Source organism: Microcaecilia unicolor, chromosome 1 (genome assembly GCF_901765095.1).
Source record: "Microcaecilia unicolor chromosome 1, aMicUni1.1, whole genome shotgun sequence".
Taxonomy (NCBI): Eukaryota; Metazoa; Chordata; class Amphibia; order Gymnophiona; family Siphonopidae; genus Microcaecilia; species Microcaecilia unicolor.
In genome coordinates this window covers 718,882,302-718,904,821 of record NC_044031.1, presented here as the reverse complement: position 1 = coordinate 718,904,821, position 22,520 = coordinate 718,882,302, and the positions used below count along the sequence as shown (strand labels likewise).

At 44.6% G+C, this 22,520-nt stretch overlaps 1 protein-coding gene across 1 annotated transcript in view; it reads left to right on the top strand.

Annotated features, from left to right (window-relative positions):
* The window catches only part of FBN1 (fibrillin 1), a 415,078-nt gene that overhangs the window by 356,607 nt on the left and 35,951 nt on the right, over positions 1-22,520 (top strand). The window contains exons 50-56 of the mRNA XM_030189555.1: positions 3,900-4,025; positions 6,449-6,598; positions 10,416-10,481; positions 12,297-12,413; positions 14,555-14,674; positions 15,420-15,542; positions 19,268-19,399. Of these exons, the coding sequence (XP_030045415.1) occupies positions 3,900-4,025; positions 6,449-6,598; positions 10,416-10,481; positions 12,297-12,413; positions 14,555-14,674; positions 15,420-15,542; positions 19,268-19,399 (834 nt within the window). The remainder of the gene's footprint in view (positions 1-3,899; positions 4,026-6,448; positions 6,599-10,415; positions 10,482-12,296; positions 12,414-14,554; positions 14,675-15,419; positions 15,543-19,267; positions 19,400-22,520) is intronic.

Sequence of the window (22,520 nt, the reverse complement as noted above, 5' to 3'; positions counted from 1 at the left end):
GCCGTCCGAGCCGCGTGGCCGGCCAAGATGGCGGAGGCGAGGAGCGGGGGATGGGCGTTTATGGCGGGAAAAACCGCCACGCCGGAGGAAGGACCGGGACATTCATCGGTCACTAAACTGTCACCCATCAAGGGCGAATCAGGCTGTAAAACCCCCGCATCCCCTCTAGAAGCGCTCCAGCGATCCGGGGAGCGACCCTTTGCGCCCTCGCCCTCCGACGCCATATGCCACGAGGAGAAGAATCGGGGAACCCCCTGCCCGCTATAAAAAGGTAAAATTACCTGCTTGCCGCTCCGAGCTGTAACGAACTGGTGTCCCAGTGAGTAGCTGCAATGAACGTTTAAATAAACGTCGAAATAAACGCCTTTAAGGACGTTTAAAATTTTTTTTTTTTTTTTTAACGGAGCCAGCGGGAGGGGGGAGAAAAGGAGGGACCTGGCACCACCAGGTTTGCACTTGCTCAAAAGAGCCCTCAACCCCAGGCCTCAACAAAACCTAAGGATTAGGCTTGGAGGCCTAGCCAGAGCTGCTGCTGTGTGTGACCACCACCTGCTGAGATAGAGAACATACTGAGGAGTTTCCGGCAGCACATGACCACATATAGGGAGGCAAAAGTTTGCTCTCTATCTCCACCTGCTGGTAGATGGACACAACCCACCAGTCTATGGATTGATCAGCTTGATGATATGGAAGCCTAAAGTTTGGCGTGGTTTATAGAATACACTCTTAAGCAGAAAGTTGTGCATAAATTTAGGAACAGCCATTTGCACCAACGCAAATGTGGTGCAAATGCCCATGCCTAAATTTTGCATGCAGAGAACCATTATTCTGTAATTACGTGCATAACTCAAAACCACGCCACCGTTCTGCCTCAGAATGCCCATGACCCTCTCATTTCTGTGCCCCCTTTTTTGGACCGCATGTAAATTTTAGGCGTGGTATCCCACGCCTAACTTTTCACACATTGGTCCCAATTAAATTTAATTAGTGCCAATAATTGCTTGTTAAAAAACAATTATTAGCACTAACTGGTTTGTTATTCAGTTAAATTGTGTTTGCAAATCGGGAACACATCTAAATTTGTGCATGCAATTTGTGGCAACTTTTATAGAATCAGGGGTTTAGTGATCTGAAAATTGCTGCTAACTGGGTTAATTCCAGCTCCATCCAGACTCCACCTCTGTACTGCCCTGGCACTACTACTACTACTACTTAGCATTTCTATAGCGCTACAAGGCCGCGGTCTCCCCAAATTTTCAGTGGCACTGTCCAGTTACATGCCACTGAAAAGCTGGGGATTACCTGGTCAGTGCCACTTAACTGGACAGGAGCCTTTCCTGCCTGCTTAAAATGTTTTAAATATTGACCCCATGGTTGCTACTTTATGTTAATAGAATCACAGATCTATTTGACTTTTGTAACAATTTCATGTACATTAGTTGTCTTATTTATCTGTAACAAACTTACAATATAAATTAGGGGTCCTTTTACAAAGCTGCAGTAAAAACTGGCCTTAGTGCACCCTTACCTGGGTCTTTCCCACGCGCTAAGACCATTTTTACCGCAGCTGTAAAAATGGCTTTTTTTCAATTATTTTCAGTTACGGTTGAGTGCTAATGTTGCCTTTAGCATGCAGCCATTTTCCAAAATTACCATATGAGCACTTACCATCACTGTTCCCTCTAAGCTGAGTGGATGTCCTCCAGCTATAGTCCTGCCAGTGGGTGGTGCTGCTTCACTATCACGTTTTAAGTAGTGAGGGACAGGCAAGCTCTGCAGGACTCCATGGAACCTGCCTGTCTCTAGCAATTGTAAACACAATATTGAAACACCACCACCCACTAGCAGCAATGAAGTTGGAGGACTCCCACTCACAGGGCCGGTCTTAGCAAGTGCGGGGCCCTGTGCAGACCAATTTGATGGGGCCTCACCCTAGCCCTGCCCCCACCCTAGCTCCAGGGCCGGCCACCCCTCCCTCCAAGCTCCCAGGCCATCCCCTCCGAGCTCCCGGACCATCCCCCCTCCCTCCGAGGCCCCCCTCCCAAGCTCCAGGGCCCCCTCCCTCTCTCCCTCCCACCCACCCAGCTCCAGGGCCCAGCCCCCTCCGAGCTCCAGGACTCCTCCCTCCTTCCCAGCTCCAAGGCCCCCCTCCCTCCTTCCCAGCTCCAAGGCCGGCCTCCCTCCCTCCCTCCCAGCTCCAAGGCCCCCCTCCCAGCTCCAAGGCTCCCCTCCTTCCGAGGCCTCCCTCCGAGCTCCAGTTCCCCTCCCTCTGAATTTTAAAAGTTACCTCTTTGGGTTACAGGCAGCGGCAGGAGTGAAAAGCGTGCAAGCTGCTCAGCGCTTCAGGAGCCTTCCTTTCTTTCTCTCAGCTCTGCTCCCACCCTCATTTCCTGTTTCCACGAGGGCGGGACCAGAGCTGAGAGAGGGAAGGCTTCTGAAGCGCCGAGCAGCTTGCATGCTTTTCACTCCTGCTGCTGCCTGTAACCCAACGAGGTAACTTAAAATTCAGAGGGAGGGGACTGGAACTCGGGCGGTCGGGGGCAGAGGCGCGCCACGCGGGGGCCCCCTTGAGCGCGAAGCCCTATGCGGTCACCTCAGTCGCCTCGCCCTAAGACCAGCCCTGCCCGCTCAGCTTAGCGGGAACACTGCTTACCGTCACCTATTTTGTAGGCGGTAAAGGTACCCATGCGATAATGTAGATGAAATAACTGGTTAACACAGGAATGTCCATTCTCCACCCCTGACACACCCCATAAAAAACATATATAAAATTATTTAGCGTGCATTTAACACATGGAAATACAAAAATTAACACATGATGCTTAAGCGCATCCTGAATTAGGTCATTTTTGCTGATTTGGAGTGCATTAGTGCCTAACACAGCTTAGTAAAAGGACCCCTAATGTTTTACTCAGGGTACACAGATCCATGTTCAGTAAAAACTTTCTCCATAGGCAGCGAAAGGGAAAAAGTCTTTTTTCAAGAATTCCCGTCAGTAATAATACATGTTTACAAATTCTCAAAAAACATTATTTCATATCATATCTTTTATAAAAATGTACCAAGAAACCACTTTGGGAGTATTTTTATAAATTCATTTTCACATGTATGTGATGTGCTTGTAAATGCCCTCCTAAAATACTGACCCAGTATAAAAGTTCGTGCCAATGACATAGTGGTGTGTATTTTGGCAGTAGCCATCTACAGAGATGGAATTTGGTGGACCGTGATCAGAGTTCACAAATATATGCATAGATTTAAAAATATACACATTCTAAGCCTGGACATTTATATCTGTTTGAGAGCATGTATAAGTGTGCACTCCTGCAAGATAGGTATGATATCTGTCACTCATGCTAGTATTTTATAAACCCTAACCCCTGGATTCTATTTAAGGCGTGGAGAGTAGCGCACGTTAAAATGTCCGTGCGGCCAATTACCATCACTAATTGGCAATAATTGGAATTTATGCGCGCTTCTTTTTAGGCATATTCTAAAAAGAGATGCCTGTAAATTCCAACACATGTAGCTGAAAAGGGGGCGTGGCCATGGGAGGGGTGTGGGCGTGTAGGGGGTGTCAATCACATCTACCTGTCTAGTTATAGAATTAGAGGGAACTTGCGTTTAAACCAGGTTTTACACCAGGTTTTCAGTGGTGTAAATGGCAGTGCCTAAATGTACACGCATTCCCCCAGCCTATGTGCTATTCTATAAACCGCATCTTACTGTAGACGCAGCTTATAGAATAGCACTAGGTGCATTATTCCAATGCACCTACATTTTGGACACCATATGCAGAATCTAGCTCGCTCATGCAGTTTGAAAAAGAAAAATGCATTTGCATTAACTTCAATGAAATATCAATAAATCAATCAGTTTCTATTTACTTTTTCTTATAGATATTGATGAATGCGTAACAGATCCAGAAATTTGCACTTTGGGTACATGCAAGAATGTTCCCGGAAGCTTCACATGCCTGTGCCCGGAAGGATTTGTGCTGTCCTCTAGTGGCAGAAGATGTCAAGGCAAGTTGTTTTATCTAAACTATGGGCGGTCACATTTATATAATTTGGAGTGGGGGACTAGGCTGGTGGTGGGAGCAGTGGGCTCAAAGCTTGTTACTTCTGGGAAAACCGCTTCACCATCCATTGCCTCAGAGTTTATAAGCCCTTGTGGACATAGAAATAGCTACAATACCAGAACTGTAATTTGTCCTGAGCTCAGATCTGAAAAAGGTAACTGATTAAGAGGCGTATTTTCAAAGCTCTTAGACTTACTATGCAACCTAAGTCTAAGGGGGTCTTTTACTAAAGCTTAGCTGGAGTTATCTGCAGCAGGGCCCATCTTATTCCTACGGGCCCTGCTGCAGATAACTCCAGCTAAGCTCTAGTAAAAGACCCCCTAAGTGTTTTGAAAATAAGCCCCTAAATATACAATCCAAATTTCCCTTTTTTTAGTGCTATTTTGATTTTGGTTTTGCACACACCTTCCCTGTAGCCCAGGAATGATACTTATAGGGATAATTACTCAGCTTGCGGCAGTCAGCATTTTTCCCAGATATTCAATGCTGGGTCATTGACTAATTTTGGTTAAAAAAACATAGGTGTCCTTTTACTAAGGTGCACTGAAAAAATGGCCCGTTGTAGTGTAGGTGCGTGTTTTGGGCGCATGCAGAATCATTTTTCAGCGCACCTGCAAAAAAATACCTTTTTTTAATTGTTGCCGAAAACGGATGTGAGGCAAAATGAAAATTGCCGTGTGTCCATTTTGGGTCTGAGATCTTACCGCCAGCCATTGACCTAGTGGTAAAATATCACACGGTAACTGGTCAGTAATGACCTACGCGCATCAAATGCCACTTGGCACGCATCCGATACGCGCATCCGAAAATAAAAATTATTTTTTGGCCATGCATAAATTATTTTTTGGCCGTGCGTATCGGACGTGCACCAAAAATGAAATTACCACAAGAGCCACACGGTAGCCGGGTGGTAACTCCATTTTGGCACGTGTTGGACACGCATAGAGCCTTATGCGGCTTAGTAAAAGGACCCCATAGCTGTTAAGTGTGATATTCAACACTTAACTGTCTATGATGAACTGCATAAAGATAGGACTGTGTTTTATGCAGTCCTATTTATGTGGTTATCTTGGCTGTTAAAGGCTGAATATTGGCACAGAATTGACTAAGAGCCAGATGCACAAAGGTCCCGTTAAGAATCTGTCTGCATTTCCAAATTGGTAAAAATTTACCGATTTAGAAACACAGAGGGATTCACAAAGAAAATCGCATGCAAATGAGCTGCTCGTTGCTTTTGTGACCCAGCTCATTTGCATGCGATATGGGGGAAGCCAGTCGGTGAGCTGAGCATGCGCAGAACAGTCAATCGCTATGCGTGGCTGCTCTGCGCATGCTGCAGACAGCTCTTATACACGCAGACAAGCTGCGTGTATGAAAGTAGTACATTTACACTTTTTTTTTTGGATGGGCATACCTGTGTTGGAGCTCCCTGCCTCCCGCTGCTGGGAAAAAGTGGAAAAATCTCTTCTGCTCTCTCGTCTGTGAGGAATCAGCATCAGGGCTTGGTTCCACCCCCAGATGTTCCTGCTGCTTCCTTCTATTGGCTGGCTGACATCCTAGAACGCCAATCTCCCTGAAGATGGACTCTCATTGGCTGGCTGCTGACCCAACTCCTCCTCCCTGCAGGGCTTCCCTGATGACATCACTTTAGAGCTTTGAACTGATTGGATCCGAACTTCCTGGTGTCCCCCTCCACAGAGAGGGGCTAAACCAATTGGACAGCGTCAGCCTGGGATGTCCCGCCCACTCACTACTGGAGGGGGACACCAGGAAGTTTCCTATTTGCAGTATCATGTGCCTACTTCATCATCTCCCATTTACGTTAGCTATCAGTAGTACAACTCTAAGCTTATGCTCATTAATGACCAATATTAACACGGTGTAGAACATCAAAGGAGAACGTTTGTTTGCCTGTTTGTTTGTTCTTCATGCATTTGGGCACAGTACCAACCAATGCAAAGAAACTTGCCAAGAACCATCCTGTCATCCAGGAGGAGGTCAGTGACTACTTTTGGTTAATATATATATATATATATATATATATATATATATATATATATATATAGGCTCTCTTTGGTCAGCCCACTTATCTGACCAATGAGATTGTGGCATTCAATAGTATCGAAGAACTGCCAAATAACACTTTCTGAGCAAACACATACCTAGGGGTTCTTGAGGGGGCTCAGCGGTCCATTTGCCTTGAAATATGACTGGATGCAATATCACATTTCCCATGCAATGTTGGGTACCTCTGCTAGTTTGCTATAAAATCCATGCATATTTCCTTTAGGGAGAAAAGTACTAAAGTTTATGTTTTCCTTACCATCTGATGACAAATGCATAACCCTATTGTTTATATTTCTGTAGATTTAAGGATAAGTTTCTGCTATTCAAAGTTTGAAGACACAGGATGCTCATCCCCCAAACCCAAAAACCACACGAAACAGGAATGCTGTTGTGCCATGCAAGCAGCCGCATGGGGTGAACCATGTTTACCCTGTCCTACTGAAGGAGAAGGTATGCCACATTTTATAATCCTTGGCCCAGAAAATAGACTATGGGTTTGTTTTGCTATTCTGTCTGTGGGCAACAAACTTGAGGAAATATATGCTTAAAGGCCCATTTTACACAGAATGTAGAAATCGGAACTGAGATGTCCAGGTCAAGACATGCTCAGATCCAGCGGTATTTTACAAAAGGCTCTGTCAGCATGGAGCCTTTTATAAAGTACCAGTAGCACATACAATGGGAGCAGCCATTTTAGAAATATACATGTGGATACAATGAATGGCACAAATCTGGCAGCGTCTATATGAAAGCAGCAATTATGCAACTTCCACTTGTAAGTGCCACTGCTTCCACATGTTCTTTCCCCATTTTACAAACCTATATGTGTAAATGCTGCCAATTTAGTAGTGCGGCTATAATTTTAATTTGGTTTCACGCTGAAGATAGAAATAACAATGGAGGATTAAGGAGAAGAATTCCCTTAAGTCATCGTATAAAGCCCTGACCGAATCTGTGAGTGGCTCTGAGCTGCTATAAAATCTGACAGGAATATTTTTCTCTGTAGATGTATATTCCCCTTGTTAAATGGAGAATACACATGTAGCAGTGGCGTAGGAAGGGGGGGCGGTGGGGCGGTCCGCCCCGGGTGCACGCTGCTGGGGGGTGTCGGCGCCTCGCTGGTTCCTTGCTCTCTCTGCCCCGGAACAGGTTACTTCCTGTTCTGGGGCAGAGAGAGCAGCGAACCAGCGAGGCGCCGACACCCCCCAGCGGCGTGCACTCGGCGGATTGGCTCTCCCGCCCGCCCCTCACCGCCTTCCAGGTATGTTCTCGGGGGGGGGGGGGGGGTTGCGCTCCGGAGGGGTGAGGGTGCGCCGCGCTGCACCCGGGGGGGGGGGGGTGTGCAGCGGCGACCCACCCCGGGTGTCAGCTGCCCTCGCGACGCCACTGACGTGTAGACTTTAGTTCCACCCAAGACCTTCCCAAACCACGCCACCACTATGTCCCCTTCATATTTCTACAGGGTGTGTGGATATGTATGTGTAAATAGCAGCTGTCTAGAATCTCTTTTACACATGTATACGATCTACGTGTGTAAGGGGGGGAGTTATCAAGGTGCGGTAAAAGGCAGGTTTATACCAAACCTTGATTTACCACAGGAATCACCAACCTGTAGAATCTCAATACCACAGGTTGCTGACTCCCATGGTAAAGGACTATATGAAAACATGACCCTTAGCAGTAGTACCATGAGACCACTGCTAGGTGTTGCCAGCATCATTTTGGATTCTAGCACAGGTGAGAGCAGAAGCAACTGGTAATCACTCCTTCCTGCCCACTAGGCAAATACTAAGTTGTTCTGATCAAGTAGTGTCTTAAGCCACCACCTCTCTTATTGGTTCTACAGAGATTGAGGATCTTATAACCTGGTGGAATATGTCTTTAATGATAGGATCATTATTTGAACGTAACCAAGAACCTCTGCCAGTACAGTTTAACCAGCCAGGAACAACTCCTAGCCAGTTAAATAGTGCTTAAACAGCTATCTGCAAATATTCAGCAGGAGATATCTGGTTATCTTCCCCTGAATATTCGTGGTCAGCATTTAGCAGCTAACTGGCTATCAGGCTCATTTTTGAAAGAGAAGGATGCCCATCTTTCGACACAAATTGGAAGATGGGCGTCCTTCTCACAGGGTCGCCCAAATCGGTATAATCGAAAGTCGATTTTGGACGTGCCCAAACTGCTTTCCGTCGCAGGGATGACCAAAGTTCCCTGGGGCGTGTCGGAGGCATAGCGAAGGCGGGACTTGAGTGTGCCTAACACATGGACGTCCTCGACCCATAATGGAAAAAAAAGGGCGTCCCTGATGAGCACTTAGACAACTTTACCTGGTCCTGTTTTTTTTTACCAAGGCTCAAAAAGGTGCCCGAACTGACCAGATGACCACCAGAGAGAATTGGGGATGACCTCCCCTTACTCCCCCAGTGGTCACTAACCCCCTCCCACCCTCAAAAAACTTCTTTAAAAATATTTTATGCCAGCCTCAAATGTCATACTCAGGTCCATCAAAGCAGGTCCCTGGAGCAGTTTTAGTGGGTGCAGTGCACTTCAGGCAGGCGGACCCAGGCCCATCCCCCCCTACCTGTTACACTTGTAGTGGTAAATGTGAGCCCTCCAAAACCCACTGTACCCATATCTAGGTGCCCCCCTTCACCCGTAAGGGCTATGGTAGTGGTGGGTAGTGGATTTTGGGGGGCTCAGCACACAAGGTAAGGAAGCTATGTACCTGGGAGCAATTTCTGAAGTCCACTGCAGTGCCCCCTAGGGTGCCCGGTTGGTGTCCTGGCATGTGAGGGGGACCAGAGCACTACGAATGCTGGCTCCTCCCATGACCAAATGGCTTGCATTTGGTCATTTCTGAGATGGGCGTCCTTGGTTTCCATTATTGCTGAAAATCAGAAACGACCAAGTCTAGGGACGGCCATCTCTAAGGACGACCTAAATTTCAGGATTTGGGTGTCCCCGACCGTATTATCGAAACGAAAGATGGTCGTCCATCTTGTTTCAATAATACGGGTTTCCGTGCCCCTACATCGGGACGTTTTGTGAGGACGTCCTCAGCAAAACTTGGGCATCCCTTTCAATTATGCCCCTCTATATCATGCAATATAACCAGCTATCCGCAAATATGCAGTGCATCTCTTGCTAAGTTTGGTGGCCAAATTGGGCCGCCAAAATTTCAGGCCTATCTTTGGCTGGTTTCAACTTAACCAACCAACTCTGAATATTGACTTGGCTGGTTAAGTTGAAACTGGCCAAAAATAAACCAGCAGTCACCAGAAATGGCCCTGCACTGAATATGTGGGCTCAGTGTCGACCACGGGAGGCAGCCCGGCTAACTTCTGCAGTATGAATATCGCCCTTCCCCCATCTACTTGTCCCAAGCTGTCTTAAATTCAGATACAGTTTTTGTCTCTACCACCTCCACCGGGAGGCCATTCCAGAAATTCACCAGCCTTTCTGTGAAGAAGTATTTCTGCAGGTTACTTCTGAATCTGTCCCCTTTCACCTACATCCTATGCCCCCTCGTTCTAGAGCTTCCTTTCAATTGAAAGAGACTTGCCTCCTCTGCATTTATGCTACATATATATTTAAATGTCTCTTCCAAAGTAAACATATTGAGATCTTTAAGTCTGTCCCCATAAGCTTTATGATGAAGTCCACTGACCATTTTAGTAGCCACCCTCTGGACCGACTTCATCCTGTTTATCTCTTTTTGAAGGTGCAGTCTCCAGAATTGTACACAGTATTCCAAATGAGGTCTCAACTAGTCATATACAGGGGCATCATCACCTCCTTTTTCCTACTTGCCATTCCTCTCCCTATACACCCAAGCATCCTTCTAGCTTTCACCAGTGATTGCCTATGCTCAGATAACTAGCTAGGCAAGTAGGATCACATAAATAGCAGTCGTAACTTTTCCAGATAACTATCTGGGTACCAGCACTGACTACTGTCAATATTTGGATAACTTCCATGAGCCTGTAAGTGCATGGACGTTCAGTGCCAGTTTCCAGATAGGGGCCAGTTCTGAACATTCAGGCACAAACTAGCCCACAGCAGTTATTGTATATGAAAATGCTGAGCACCATCAGCTGAATATCGGGAAGTAAGTTAACATGGATTTTCATTACCGCATAGGTAGCACTTTGTTTCCCCTGCAAAATGGTCAGTCACAAAAAGAATACATGGCAGTGTACTTTGATCTTTTGCTGACATTTTAGAAAATTTAGCATGACTTCCTATCCATATCTTTCACTTGCAGAGGCGTTTCGTCAGATTTGCCCCTTCGGAATTGGTGTTCTTATCGGCACTGGTGATGAACGAATCGGTAAGCAATTTTAAAGATCACATTCCTAGGTAGATTTCATGACAATGTTTTGTGGCTTTCATGTTTGTGTTTATTAAATATTTAGTGTACCGCTTAACCAAAAGCAGTTTAGGATACAAATAATATCAAAAATAAAAGAGAAATTAGGACAGACCTACTCAAACATACACAGCAAACATCAGAATCATTCTCTTAACAGGAAAGTACCATCCTCAGAGACCCTAATATACTGTACCCTCACCATCAATATCCAAATTAAAAACCTCCTGAAATTAAAAAAAAATAAGTCTTCACAAATATTTTAAATCTCTTAAAATTTTCCTCAGGACAAATATAACTTGGAATTTGATTCCACAAAAATGGAGCAAGATAGAAAAATGCCCCCACTCCAGTGGAACTTAATCTTGTCCTCTGTACAGATAGAACCACCAATCTATTATCCTGTAAGGATCTTAAAACCCTTCCTGGAGTATATGGAATGGTCATAGCATTCAAATAACCTGGTTGAAGAGAATAATATGCCTTATGGGTTAAAGCCAATATTTTAAACTGTACTCAGGAAATTGGGAACCAATGATATTTTAAAATTAACGGCAACGTAACATGTTCATATTTTCAACTAAGCCCCAATAATCTAATTGTAGTATTCTGCAATGTATGAAGATGCTTAAGGTTGGCCCTTGATATCCCTGCATAGATTGCATTACAATAATCCAACTTTGAGACAAAAAGAGCATGAATCAAAATATGAAATGATTTTTCGTCAAAGAGATGTCTTACTGATCTTAATAATCTTAAAATATAAAATCTCTTTATTATATCCTTGATTTTCAAAATTTAAATGGGAATCCATCAATACGCCTAAATATTTAAAAGTATTCACTGAGAGAACAGGGACACCCCAGAGAGTTGGTATACTAGGTTTCTCCCCATTACCTGTATAGGTCTTTTAGACATTTAGCACCAAGCAATGCTCTTTTAGCCATTCTTGGATAAGCGTCAAATCTGGTTTTACAGCACCAACATTTGCTACTATTAGAATGTCATTTGCATAGCTAGAAACATTGACTCCAAACTGCTGGATGAACAATGGTGCAATGAAAATATTAAAAAGTACTGGTGATAGTGAGGAACCCTGTGGGACCCCACTACTCAACTGAAACTTTCTAAACTGAGAACTCCTTGTTAACACTGAATAAGTCATACCTTTAAGACAAGAAGTGAACCAGGAAGAGCTGTAGATGATATGCCGGTCTTCTGAAATCTTAATAATAATAAATCATGATCTACAGGACCAAATGCTGAGGCCAAATCCAATGAAATTGCCAACGCAACATCACCCTTATTTAAAATTGCACATTTTACTAAGAGAGGTATGGTAGCCGTGTTAGTCCACTCTTAAGGTTATCAATAGAAATCAAACAAAATAAAACATGGAAAAGAAAATAAGATACCTTTTTTATTGGACAGAACTTAATACGTTTCTTGATTAGCTTTCGAAGGTTGCCCTTCTTCGTCAGATCGGAAATAATCCAGCCTGCATAGAATGCAAAATATTGGTGGCCTCCAGGAAATTAAGCAGTTCTCCAAGTACCGTTCTTTCTACTACTTTTGCTGCCAAAAAAAGATTGGAAATAGGTCTGTAATTTTGAGCAATAGAAGAATCTGCTTTTGGAGACTTTAATACAGGTGTAACATAGGAGTGTTTCCAATTAGAAGGTACCAATTCAGTAGATAGGCTTTGATTAATCATAAGCAAAAGTAATGGCAATAGTTCATGTCATCAGATTTTTTTTTTATCTTTCTTTTGATAAGATGTGGATGAGTGTGAAGACAAAGAGAAGTGTAAAAATGGACTATGTATCAACACAGATGGCTCATACAGATGCGAGTGTCCCTTTGGTTACATTCTTCGTGGAGTTGAATGTGAAGGTACGTAACTGTGAAAAACTATTTTCGAAAGCTCACAAAACTTAAATTTTAAATGTAACTTTAAATGTAACTGGAATTCACAGAAGGTATGTTTTTTTTTCTGGGACACTCTTCATAGGCACTGAGATTTATCAGATTTGTAGAAATGAACCACAGTTAAAGGAAAATGTATTTATATCAGAGATGACACATTACAGAAACACAAATGATGTCACCAGATAAGGACCAAGCTGTGGTAAGCACGCTAACTGATTAGCACGTGGTTAGCACGTGAGCCCTTACCACGGGCTAACACGCTAATGGCCATGAGCTAATAGGAAAATTAGCTTGAGGCCATTAATTCAAAAAATGGAAAATTCGGCCATTTTACCCATGTGGTAAAAATGGCCGTAATGACCTGAGTAACCATGTGCTAAGGCCACTTTTTACCGCAGTTTGGTAAAAGGGCCACTAAGTTTTTATACTTGGGGCAAGGCAGGGTTAAGTGACTTGCCCTGGGTCACAAGGAGCAGCAGTGGGAATAAAACCCAGTTCCCCAACTTCTTAACCCACTGCATTATCCATTAGGCTACGCCTCCACATTAAGACGTTCAGAATAACAAGGAAGTACAAAAAACATCCAGAGGCGTAACTGTGTCAGTACCCAGCAGCAAAAATGACAAGGTGGTGTCTTATAATAATTGGTGCTGTTTATCATTTTACATAGATACATAGAAAATAAATAGTTTGAGGTTGTCCTGACTAGGCACACACAGGTTTATGGCACATTTGAGTTAATTCCAGATATCATTTAGGAACGCTGCATAAGAAGGAAGCTGCTGCATCAGTGAAAATTGATGGTGGGCTCTTAAGATAAAAGTAACCCTTTCCCTAAGAGCGATTAAAGAACTGTGGTAGCCTATACAGACTTTTGGCATGCTTTTAAAGAACCACTCTCCATAGACTAAGGGGGTCCTTTTACTAAGCTGCGGTAAGTACTAACGTGTGCTTACCACAGGTTAAAATCCACTGCCTCAGAACGCAGGGGAGGCCCATGGCAATCTGCCATCTGAGGCAGGGATGAAATGGCAGTCTGGCCCCCCAGCATCGCAGCCCCCGCTAACTCCTTCCCGCCCCACCCCACCCCCAGCCTACCTTCTGTTTTGCTGTTGTTGTTTTCAAAAGTTGGCGGCTGCAGTGATCCCCATGTGCTGCCCTGCTGCCAGCACCAGCATCTCCTCTGTACTGTGCAGCCCACCTCAGAGGAAACAGGAAGTTATGTCAGAGAGGCGGGCCACAGTACAGAGGAGACGGTGGTGCCAGTGGCAGGGCAGTGTATGGGGATTACTGCTGCTGCCGACTTTTGAAAAACAAAAAAAGAAGGTAGTTTGTGGAGAGGAGTTCAGGAAGGAAGGGGGAAAGATGTCGCTCCATAATTAGTATCGCCTGAGGCCCCCGCCTCAGTTGGCCTAATGTCAGTATGTGTTCAGGCATTACATAGTAGTTTTGGGATTGGCACATGCTTCTCATGTGCTAAAAACTAGAATTTATTTTTTAGCACTGGGGGCGTGGCTGGGGGCAGAGAATAGGCATATTCTGTGCTAATCGGTTAGCGCAGCTACATCACGGTGCGTTAACCACTAGTACTACTACTACTTAACATTTCTAGAGCGCTACTAGGGTTACGCAGCGCTGTACAATTTAACAAAGAGAGACAGTCCCTGCTCAAAGAGCTTACAATCTAATAGACAAGTGAACGGTCGGTCCAATAGGGGCAGTCAAATTGGGTCAGTCTGGATTCACTGAACGGTAAGGGTTAGGTGCCGAACGCAGCATTGAAGAGGTGGGCTAGTACATGCTAATAGCCACACACTAATGGGGAAATTAGCATGTGGACATTAATTAGAATAATGGAAAATGGAACCATTTCACCACCATGTTAAAAGTGGCTTCAGCACGTGGGAAAGACCTGTGCTGGAAATAGCACTAGCCACTTTTTAACGCTGCTTAATAAAAGGGCCCCTAAATAACTTTCCACTGTTCTAATTTTGACGCTGGGGATTTCATTCTGTCCAGCTCAACGAATTCACAGATTTAATTTGGAATGTGCACCCAATGTTATGTACAGATATGTTAATTTTTATTATTTTTTTTCTTGGTAGATATTGATGAATGTGCTGTAGGAAATCCTTGTGGAAATGGCACATGTAAAAATATTATTGGCAGCTTTGAATGCACCTGTGAGGAGGGCTTTGAGCCAGGACCGATGATGACATGTGAAGGTGAGAATTCAGAATGTGATGCCTTTCATGTTCATCTTACTGTAAAACAGATTGAAATAGGTTCGCTAAACATCTAGGGACTGATATTCAAAATGGTTTAACCGGGCAGGAGTGGGTAGTGCCACTGAGAGAGAGAGAGAGAGAGAAATGCTAGATGGGTGGGCAGGAGGAGAGAGAGAGAAGAGGTGATACTGGAGGAGAGAGGAGAAAGAAGGGGTGATGCTGGACAGGTGGGAGGGGAGAAGAGAGAGAAGGAGAATCCGGGAGAAGGTGTACAAAATTTTCAAAGGGAAATGACCTAAACAATTTCTCTTTAAAAATTCAATGTCATGTGTAAAAAGTAGCTTAAAAAAGAGCTACCTCAAAATCAAAAAACAATAGAAGAAATGCTGCAAAGCAACAAGGGAGAACACAATCATTTTATCGAACCGCCACATATCTAGCCACTAGCTGGCTTAATGAAAACCTTTCAGAACAACTTTTAGAAGTGCACAATTATTGTAATATATATGTAGTCTACCCTAACCTATACATAAGCATTGTAGAAGGTTTCTGGAGCTGTTTCTTTGCCTGTCATTCAGTTGTCAGATTGACTTGTACCAGAAGATGTTAAATAAAGTAATTCTGATGTGGTCCCTGAGTAAGAGATTATAGTAATTTGCCTGCTGGTTAATTATAGAAAACTAATTTTTAGTTGTCCAGTTGTTTATATGTAACATATTTATCACCATTTTAAAAAATACAGATGTAAACGAATGCGTTCAGAACCCTCTACTTTGTGCATTCCGATGTGTAAACACTTACGGATCCTATGCATGCAAGTGTCCTAATGGATATGTCCTTAGAGAAGACCAGAGAATGTGCAGAGGTAAGATTGTCAATGTACTTGCACTCAGAAGCTACCATTTACTTAAAGAAAAATGAGTTTGATTAGAATCAGTCACTGCCATTTTAGTATGCACATTGGAGAATAGGATGCTCACAGATTTCCTCACAAATGGATTTATCTTCCAGCAAAAAAGTGCATCCTGAGAAAGGAAGTAGCCTTGCATATCAAGGAGGCACTACATGCAAATCTCTCTCATGAATATTCATGTTGGATATCCTGAAAACCTGATTGACTGGGGTGCCTCCAGGACCAGGTTTGGGAATCACTGGGTTAGAGCATTGGGCTGCAAATCATGGAAGCCAGGGTTCATATCTTGCTTCTGTCTTGACACTAGGGATATGCTTTCATTTAAAACAACATGGGAAATGTGACGACATCCCCAAAATAACAGGGGCAAAAAACACAAAATTTCATATTTTTTCATACGTTGTGAAGAGTACATAGGAACTGATATTTAGACCGCGGGAGGCAGCTCGGATGATTCCTGCGGTTGGCGGTGAGACCGGATATTCATTGCCAGGTTGTTTCTGGTGACCAGCATTGAATATCTGGTTTATTTTTGGCCGGTTTAAACTTAACCGGCCAAACCAATATTCAGTGCTGGCTGGTTAAATTTAAACCAGCCAGAGATAGGCCTGCTATTTTGGCCGCCAAACTTAGCCAGCGATGTGCTGAATAGCAGCGGATAGCCAGTTATTTTGAGTGATATAACCATAGCCACTAAGCGCTGACCAGAAATATTCAGCAGGAGATAACCAGCTATCTCCCGCTGAATATTCACAGATATTCATTTAAGCACTATTTAACCGGCCATTCCTGGTTTGTTAAATAGCGCTTAATAGCAGTGGGGATACTCTTCTGAAAGAGTGCACATCTTTTGGACAAGTGCACACTATTTGCAAAGAGCTGGAAAAGATTGACGCAAAGCGCTAGTCTATACAGGTTGCGCACCCTTTATAGAATAGCACTTTGCACTGATTCCCACCCCAACTCTGGGCACCAGACTTTCGCCTGCTGAAACCTGCTGTAAATCCCAGTGCCCAAGTTGCAGAGACTCATTATTACATAATTCTGCATAGAACTTTTCACAATGCCCCTGACCTGCCCATGTCCACGCCCCCTTTTGGGATGCACACTATGGAGTCCTTTTACTAATAAAAAGAACATAAAAATAGCCATACTGGGTCAGACCAGTGGTCCATCTAGCCCAGTATCCTGTTCCAATAGTGGCCAAGCCAGGTCACAAGTACCTGACAGAAACACAAATAGTAGCAACCGTTCTATGCTACCAATCCCCAGGGCAAGCAGTCATTCCCCCATGTCTTTCTCAATTGCAGAGTATGGACTTTTCCTCCAGGAACTTGTCCAAACATTTATTAAACCCAGATATGCTAACCGCTGTTTTTACATCCTCCGGCAAAGAGTTCCAAAGCTTAACTATTCGTTCAGTGAAATATTGAGTAAAAAAATCGATTCACTTCAACTCGTTCTATATCACTCAGGATTTTGTAGACCTCAATCATATCCAGCGGTGATCCTTGGTCAGCTGCCACCCGGGGTGGATCGCCGCTGTGCACCTCCCCCCACCCACCGGGTGCAGCGGTGTCCATCCCCCCCCCCCCCCCGGTGCAGCACGACACCCCCCACCCCACCCCCAGCGCATCAACACCCTCCCCCCGGGTGCATTCAAACCTGCTGGGAGCAGCCGCACGGCTGTCGGTTCCACTGGTTCCCTCCTCCCTCTACCCCGGAACAGGAAGTAAATGAGAAAGTTCTTACATACAGAGGACAATGTTCAGACTGTGGGAGTTAGCCAGCCTAACTCCTGTGGTCAGCGCTAAAACTATATATTCAATGTTGCGCCATTTCCAGTGACTAGCATTTAATATCCGGTTTATTCTTGGCCAATATTCAGCGTTGGCCAGACAAACTCAAACTGGCCTAAGGATGCCTTACACGTGGCCAAATACGGCCATAAAAGTTTACTAAGTTGCGCTGAAAAACGGCCTGCTGTAGCGTAGGCACAGGTTCATTTTTCAGCACGCCTGTAAAAATTGCCTTTTTGTTTATTTTTGCCAAAAATGGATGTGTGGCAAAATCAAAATTGGCACACATCCATTTTGGGTCTGAGACCTTACTGCCAACCATTGACCTAGCAGTAAAGTCTCATACGGTAACCCGGCGGTAATGACCTACGTGAGTCAAATGCCACTTGGCGTGTGTCCGAATATAAAAAATATTTTTCAGATGCGCGTATCAGACATGCGCCAAGAATTAAATGACCACAAGAGCCACGCGGTAGCTGGGCAGTAACTCCATTTTGGCATGTGTTGGGCGCATGTAGACGCTTATGCAGTTTAGTGAAAGGGCCCCTATGGGATTTAGGCACCCAGCATTATAGAACAGCGCTCAGCCAGATGCACACGCAAAGCCCAATCGGTGCCAATTAACTTCAGTAATTGGTTGTTAGCATTCACTTATTGATGGATAGCTCGTTAGCCAATGAAGTTGTGGGTGCACTTGGAAGCATGCCCAAATCTGGGCACCATTGTCATGTCCCCTACCTCAATGCAAGCGGCATCCTCGGGCTGCGTGGGGTCCCGTCGTCATGCACACTTGACTGGCACTGCCTGAGCCATGTGTGTGCAGTCCTCTCTAGGTTTGTTCAGAGAGCGGTGGTTGCAGGCTCCTTAATTGCTTTGCTTCCATGCACCTGTTTCTGCTCTCTGTCTCTCTCTGCCTGGCTTCCAGGCTCCTTGATTGCTTTGCTTCTACCCACCTGGGTCTGCTCTTCCTCTGCCTGGCTTCCCTTGCTTCTCTCCTATTGGTCTTCCAGTTCCTCCTTCCCCTGCTCTTGTCCTATGGCTGTGCCCCTTCTTCCTGCTGATGTCAGATGCCAGCACTTTATCAGCTGAGCTCTCCCTGGACTCTATGCTTCGGCTTCTACTTTGGTAGGTGTTTCTAACTCTGTAATCTGCTTCTTATCTTCTGGTCCCTCGTTGCTGACTTTGCCTGTACCTGGATTACTCTCTTGCCTGCCGCCTGCCTACTGACTTTCGCCTGCATCTGGATTACTCTCTTGCCTGCTGCCTGCCTACTGACTTTCGCCTGTACCTGGATTACTCTCTTGCATGCCGCCTGCCTACTGACTTGCCTGTACTTGGATTACTCTCTTGCCCGCCGCCTGCCTACTGACTGTCGCTTGTACCTGGATTACTCTCTTGACCTGCTGCCTGCCTAGCCGATACATTTATCACCCTGCTTCCAGCTCCGTCCCGTAAATCCTGCAGGCCGCCTGGTCCGAGTACTTGGCTCAGCAGCGCTCTACTTGGTACAAGTCTGACAACCATGTACAGAATCCAGGGGGTAGTGTGCATTCTTTATGAAATAGTGTACATTCTTTCCAAAAAATTGTACCGTCTTAACAACATCGCTCCTGCAAATAAAAAAAAAGCCTGAACAAAACAAGCATTCCTATAAACGACCCAGGAAATGACAAATACACAAACATTTTTGAGCTACACACCCCTACCTTAGACAAATTGTCTCCCATTGCCTCAGGTGTTACTTTGTAAGCTTTTTGTGGCAGGGCCAGTTTGTACCTGAATACTGATCACCATCAGTAGCACTATAAAAATCAGTACTTAATTTATTTAGCAGTACCAGTCTTTTTTGCTAATTAACTATTTTAAATGTCATTCCAGATCAGGATGAGTGTGATGAGGGAATACATGACTGTGCTGACAAGCAGATGATCTGTAAAAATGTTATTGGGACTTATATATGTATATGTGAACCAGGATATCAGCGCAGACCAGATGGTGAAGGATGCACAGGTAAGTGAGGATTAAATGCCCAGAGCACGTGGTTCTGATTAAAATGTGGTCTCTGATCATTGGAGTCTGGTCAAAGCTCTCTGCGGCAGTGGTTTATAAAACTGGATTGTGTTTATCATTCCATGAAATGTTTAAGATTATGCCACTTGTCTTTTTTGCTTACAAAATGGTCCTTTTACACTCAGGCATCCTGTGGTAATTTCCTGATCTGCACGTGCAAACTCAGAGCTAAAAATATATTTTTTAAATTTTATCACAGAGGAAGCGTTTCTGTGCTAACTACAACTACAGTACTACCTGCTAACTGATTAGTGCAGGATTACCATGAGAACCCTTATCACCTACAAAGTAGGTGTCGGCAAGTGCTAACGCTGTAATTTATTTTAATGGCCATGCACCAATGGTGACAGTGCATGGTCATCAGTAGGAAAAATGGAAAACTGGCAATTTTATTGCTGCAGTAAAAATGGCTTTAGCGCATGGGCAAAACCCACCTAAGGGCATGGTAAAGCGCTTTATACCGCAACTTATATAAAGGACCCCAAAGACATGTGCATTGTATGTATCCTAGACCTAAAGACATTCTGACAGAAAGAATACAAACCATTTTAATAGAGTGATTTTTAAATATTTTCCTGTCCTACACAATAATGGCACAGTCCAATATAATGTGCTATGTTTTTTTTTAAGTTTAATTGAATTAACATATCACAATGCAAAACCCATGAGCTCTTACCAGGTATAATGAAAAAGAGAAGATGATACAGAATTTGAGGACTTTGGCTAGAACTATTTCACGGTCACTTTAGAAAATTTGGCTTTCATTTTTTAAGAAACAATCTATCACAGTACATAAGCACATAAGTATTGCCATACTGGGAAAAACCAAAGGTCCATCAAGCCCAGCATCCTGTTTCCAACAGTGGCCAATCCAGGTCACAAATACCCAGCAAGATCCCAAAAATGTACAAAACATTTTATACTGCTTATCCCAGAAATAGTGGATTTTCCCCAAGTCCATTTAATAACGGTCTATGGACTTTTCCTTTAGGAAGCCGTTCAAACCTTTTTTAAACTCCGCTAAGCCAGTGGCGTTCCTAGGGGGGGGGGGTGCGGTCCGCCCCGGGTGCACGCCACTGGGGGTTGCCACGCACCTGTCGGCTCCGCTCGTTCCGTGCTCCCTCTGCCCCGGAACAGGTTACTTCCTGTTCCGGGGCAGAGGGAGCATGGAACAAGCGAAGCCGACAGGCTTGCGGCACCCCCCCCCCCCCAGCAGGTAAGAATGCACCTGGGGGGGTGTCCTTTCGCCGGGGGGAGGTGTCATTTTGCCGGGGGGGGAGGCGCTGCACCCGGGGGGGGGGGGCGCATCGGCGATCCGCCCCGGGTGTCAGCCACCCTAGGAATGCCACTGTGCTAAGCTAACCGCCTTTACCACATTCTCTGACAACGAATTTCAGAGTTTAATTACACGTTGAGTGAAGAAATATTTTCTCTGATTCGTTTTAAATTTACTACATTGCAGCTTCATCGCATGCCCCCTAGTCCTAGTATTTTTGGAAAGCGTGAACAGACGCTTCACATCTACCCGTTCAACTCCACTCATTAATTTATAGACCTCTATCATATCTCCCCTAATCCATGAAAGTCATTTCCCAGAGAATCAGATGGGAAAAAGCCTAGTAGGTAGATATTAAAAGGCCCATTGAGTGGATAAAATAACTGCTTAGTGTTAGGCAGCTATCTTTAGAGGGATATTCGGTTGAACCTAACTGGCCATGTATGTGCCAGCTAAATATCCATCTAAATCTGGTCAAAATTTGATTGCCTACATTTAGGAATCTGTTTCCTAAAGCAGGGTAAAATGATGTGTTACTATTCTGTATTACCTTACTGCAGGAAAATTACTTTAAGATTCACTAAACTATGGTACTTAACCATCATAATAGTTTATCTTACATTAAGATAACATAACTGTCTGCCATTTGAGGAGCGCTATTTCTTTAATGACTTGTAAGGTCAGATATAAGGTCCTTCAGTCTCCATTGGGAAACCCCTTCCCCCCCTCCTTGCATCCCACTGGGTACTTAAGTTTAAAAAAATAGTTTGTCCCTTTTTATGTTCCACCCTCGTCTCCCTCCTTCTGTCCATTGGTCAGATTTTTAAAAATATATCTTCAGTCTGGGTACCAATGCCCCTTCCTTTCTACTCTTTTATTGTGTATAAACTACTACTACTACTACTTATCATTTCTATAGCGCTACTAGACGTACGCAGCGCTGTACACTTGAACATGAAGAGACAGTCCCTGCTTGACAGAGCTTACAATCTAATTAGGACAGACAAACAGGACAAACAAGAGATAAGGAAATGTTAAAGTGAGGATAGTAACATAGTAACATAGTAACATAGTAGATGACGGCAGAAAAAGACCTGCACGGTCCATCTAGTCTGCCCACGATAAACTCATGTGTATACCTTACCTTGATTTGTACCTGTCTTTTTCAGGGCACAGACCATATAAGTCTGTGCAGCAGTATTTCCCGCCTCCCAACCACCAGTCCCGCCTCCCATCACCGGCTCCGGCACAGACCCCGTATAAGTCTGCCCTCCCCCATCCTAGCCTCTCAACCACCAACCCCTCTTCCCCCCGCCACCCAATTTCAGCTAAGCTTCTGTGGATCCATTCCTTCTGCACAGGATTCCTTTATGCCTGTCCCACGCATGCTTGAATTCCATTACCGTTTTCATCTCCACCACCTCCCGCGGGAGGGCATTCCAAGCGTTCACCACCCTCTCCGTGAAGAAATACTTCCTGACATCTTTCCTGAGTCTGCCCCCCTTCAATCTCATTTCATGTCCTCTCGTTCTACCGCCTTCCCCTCTCCGGAAAAGATTCGTTTGCGGATTAATACCTTTCAAATATTTGAACGTCTGTATCATATCACCCCTGTTCCTCCTTTCCTCCAGAGTATACATGTTCAGGTCAGCAAGTCTCTCTTCATACGTCTTGGAACGCAACTCCCATACAATCCTCGTAGCTTTTCTTTGTACCGCTTCCATTTTTTTAACATCCTTCGCAAGGTACGGCCTCCAAAACTGAACACAATACTCCAGGTGGGGC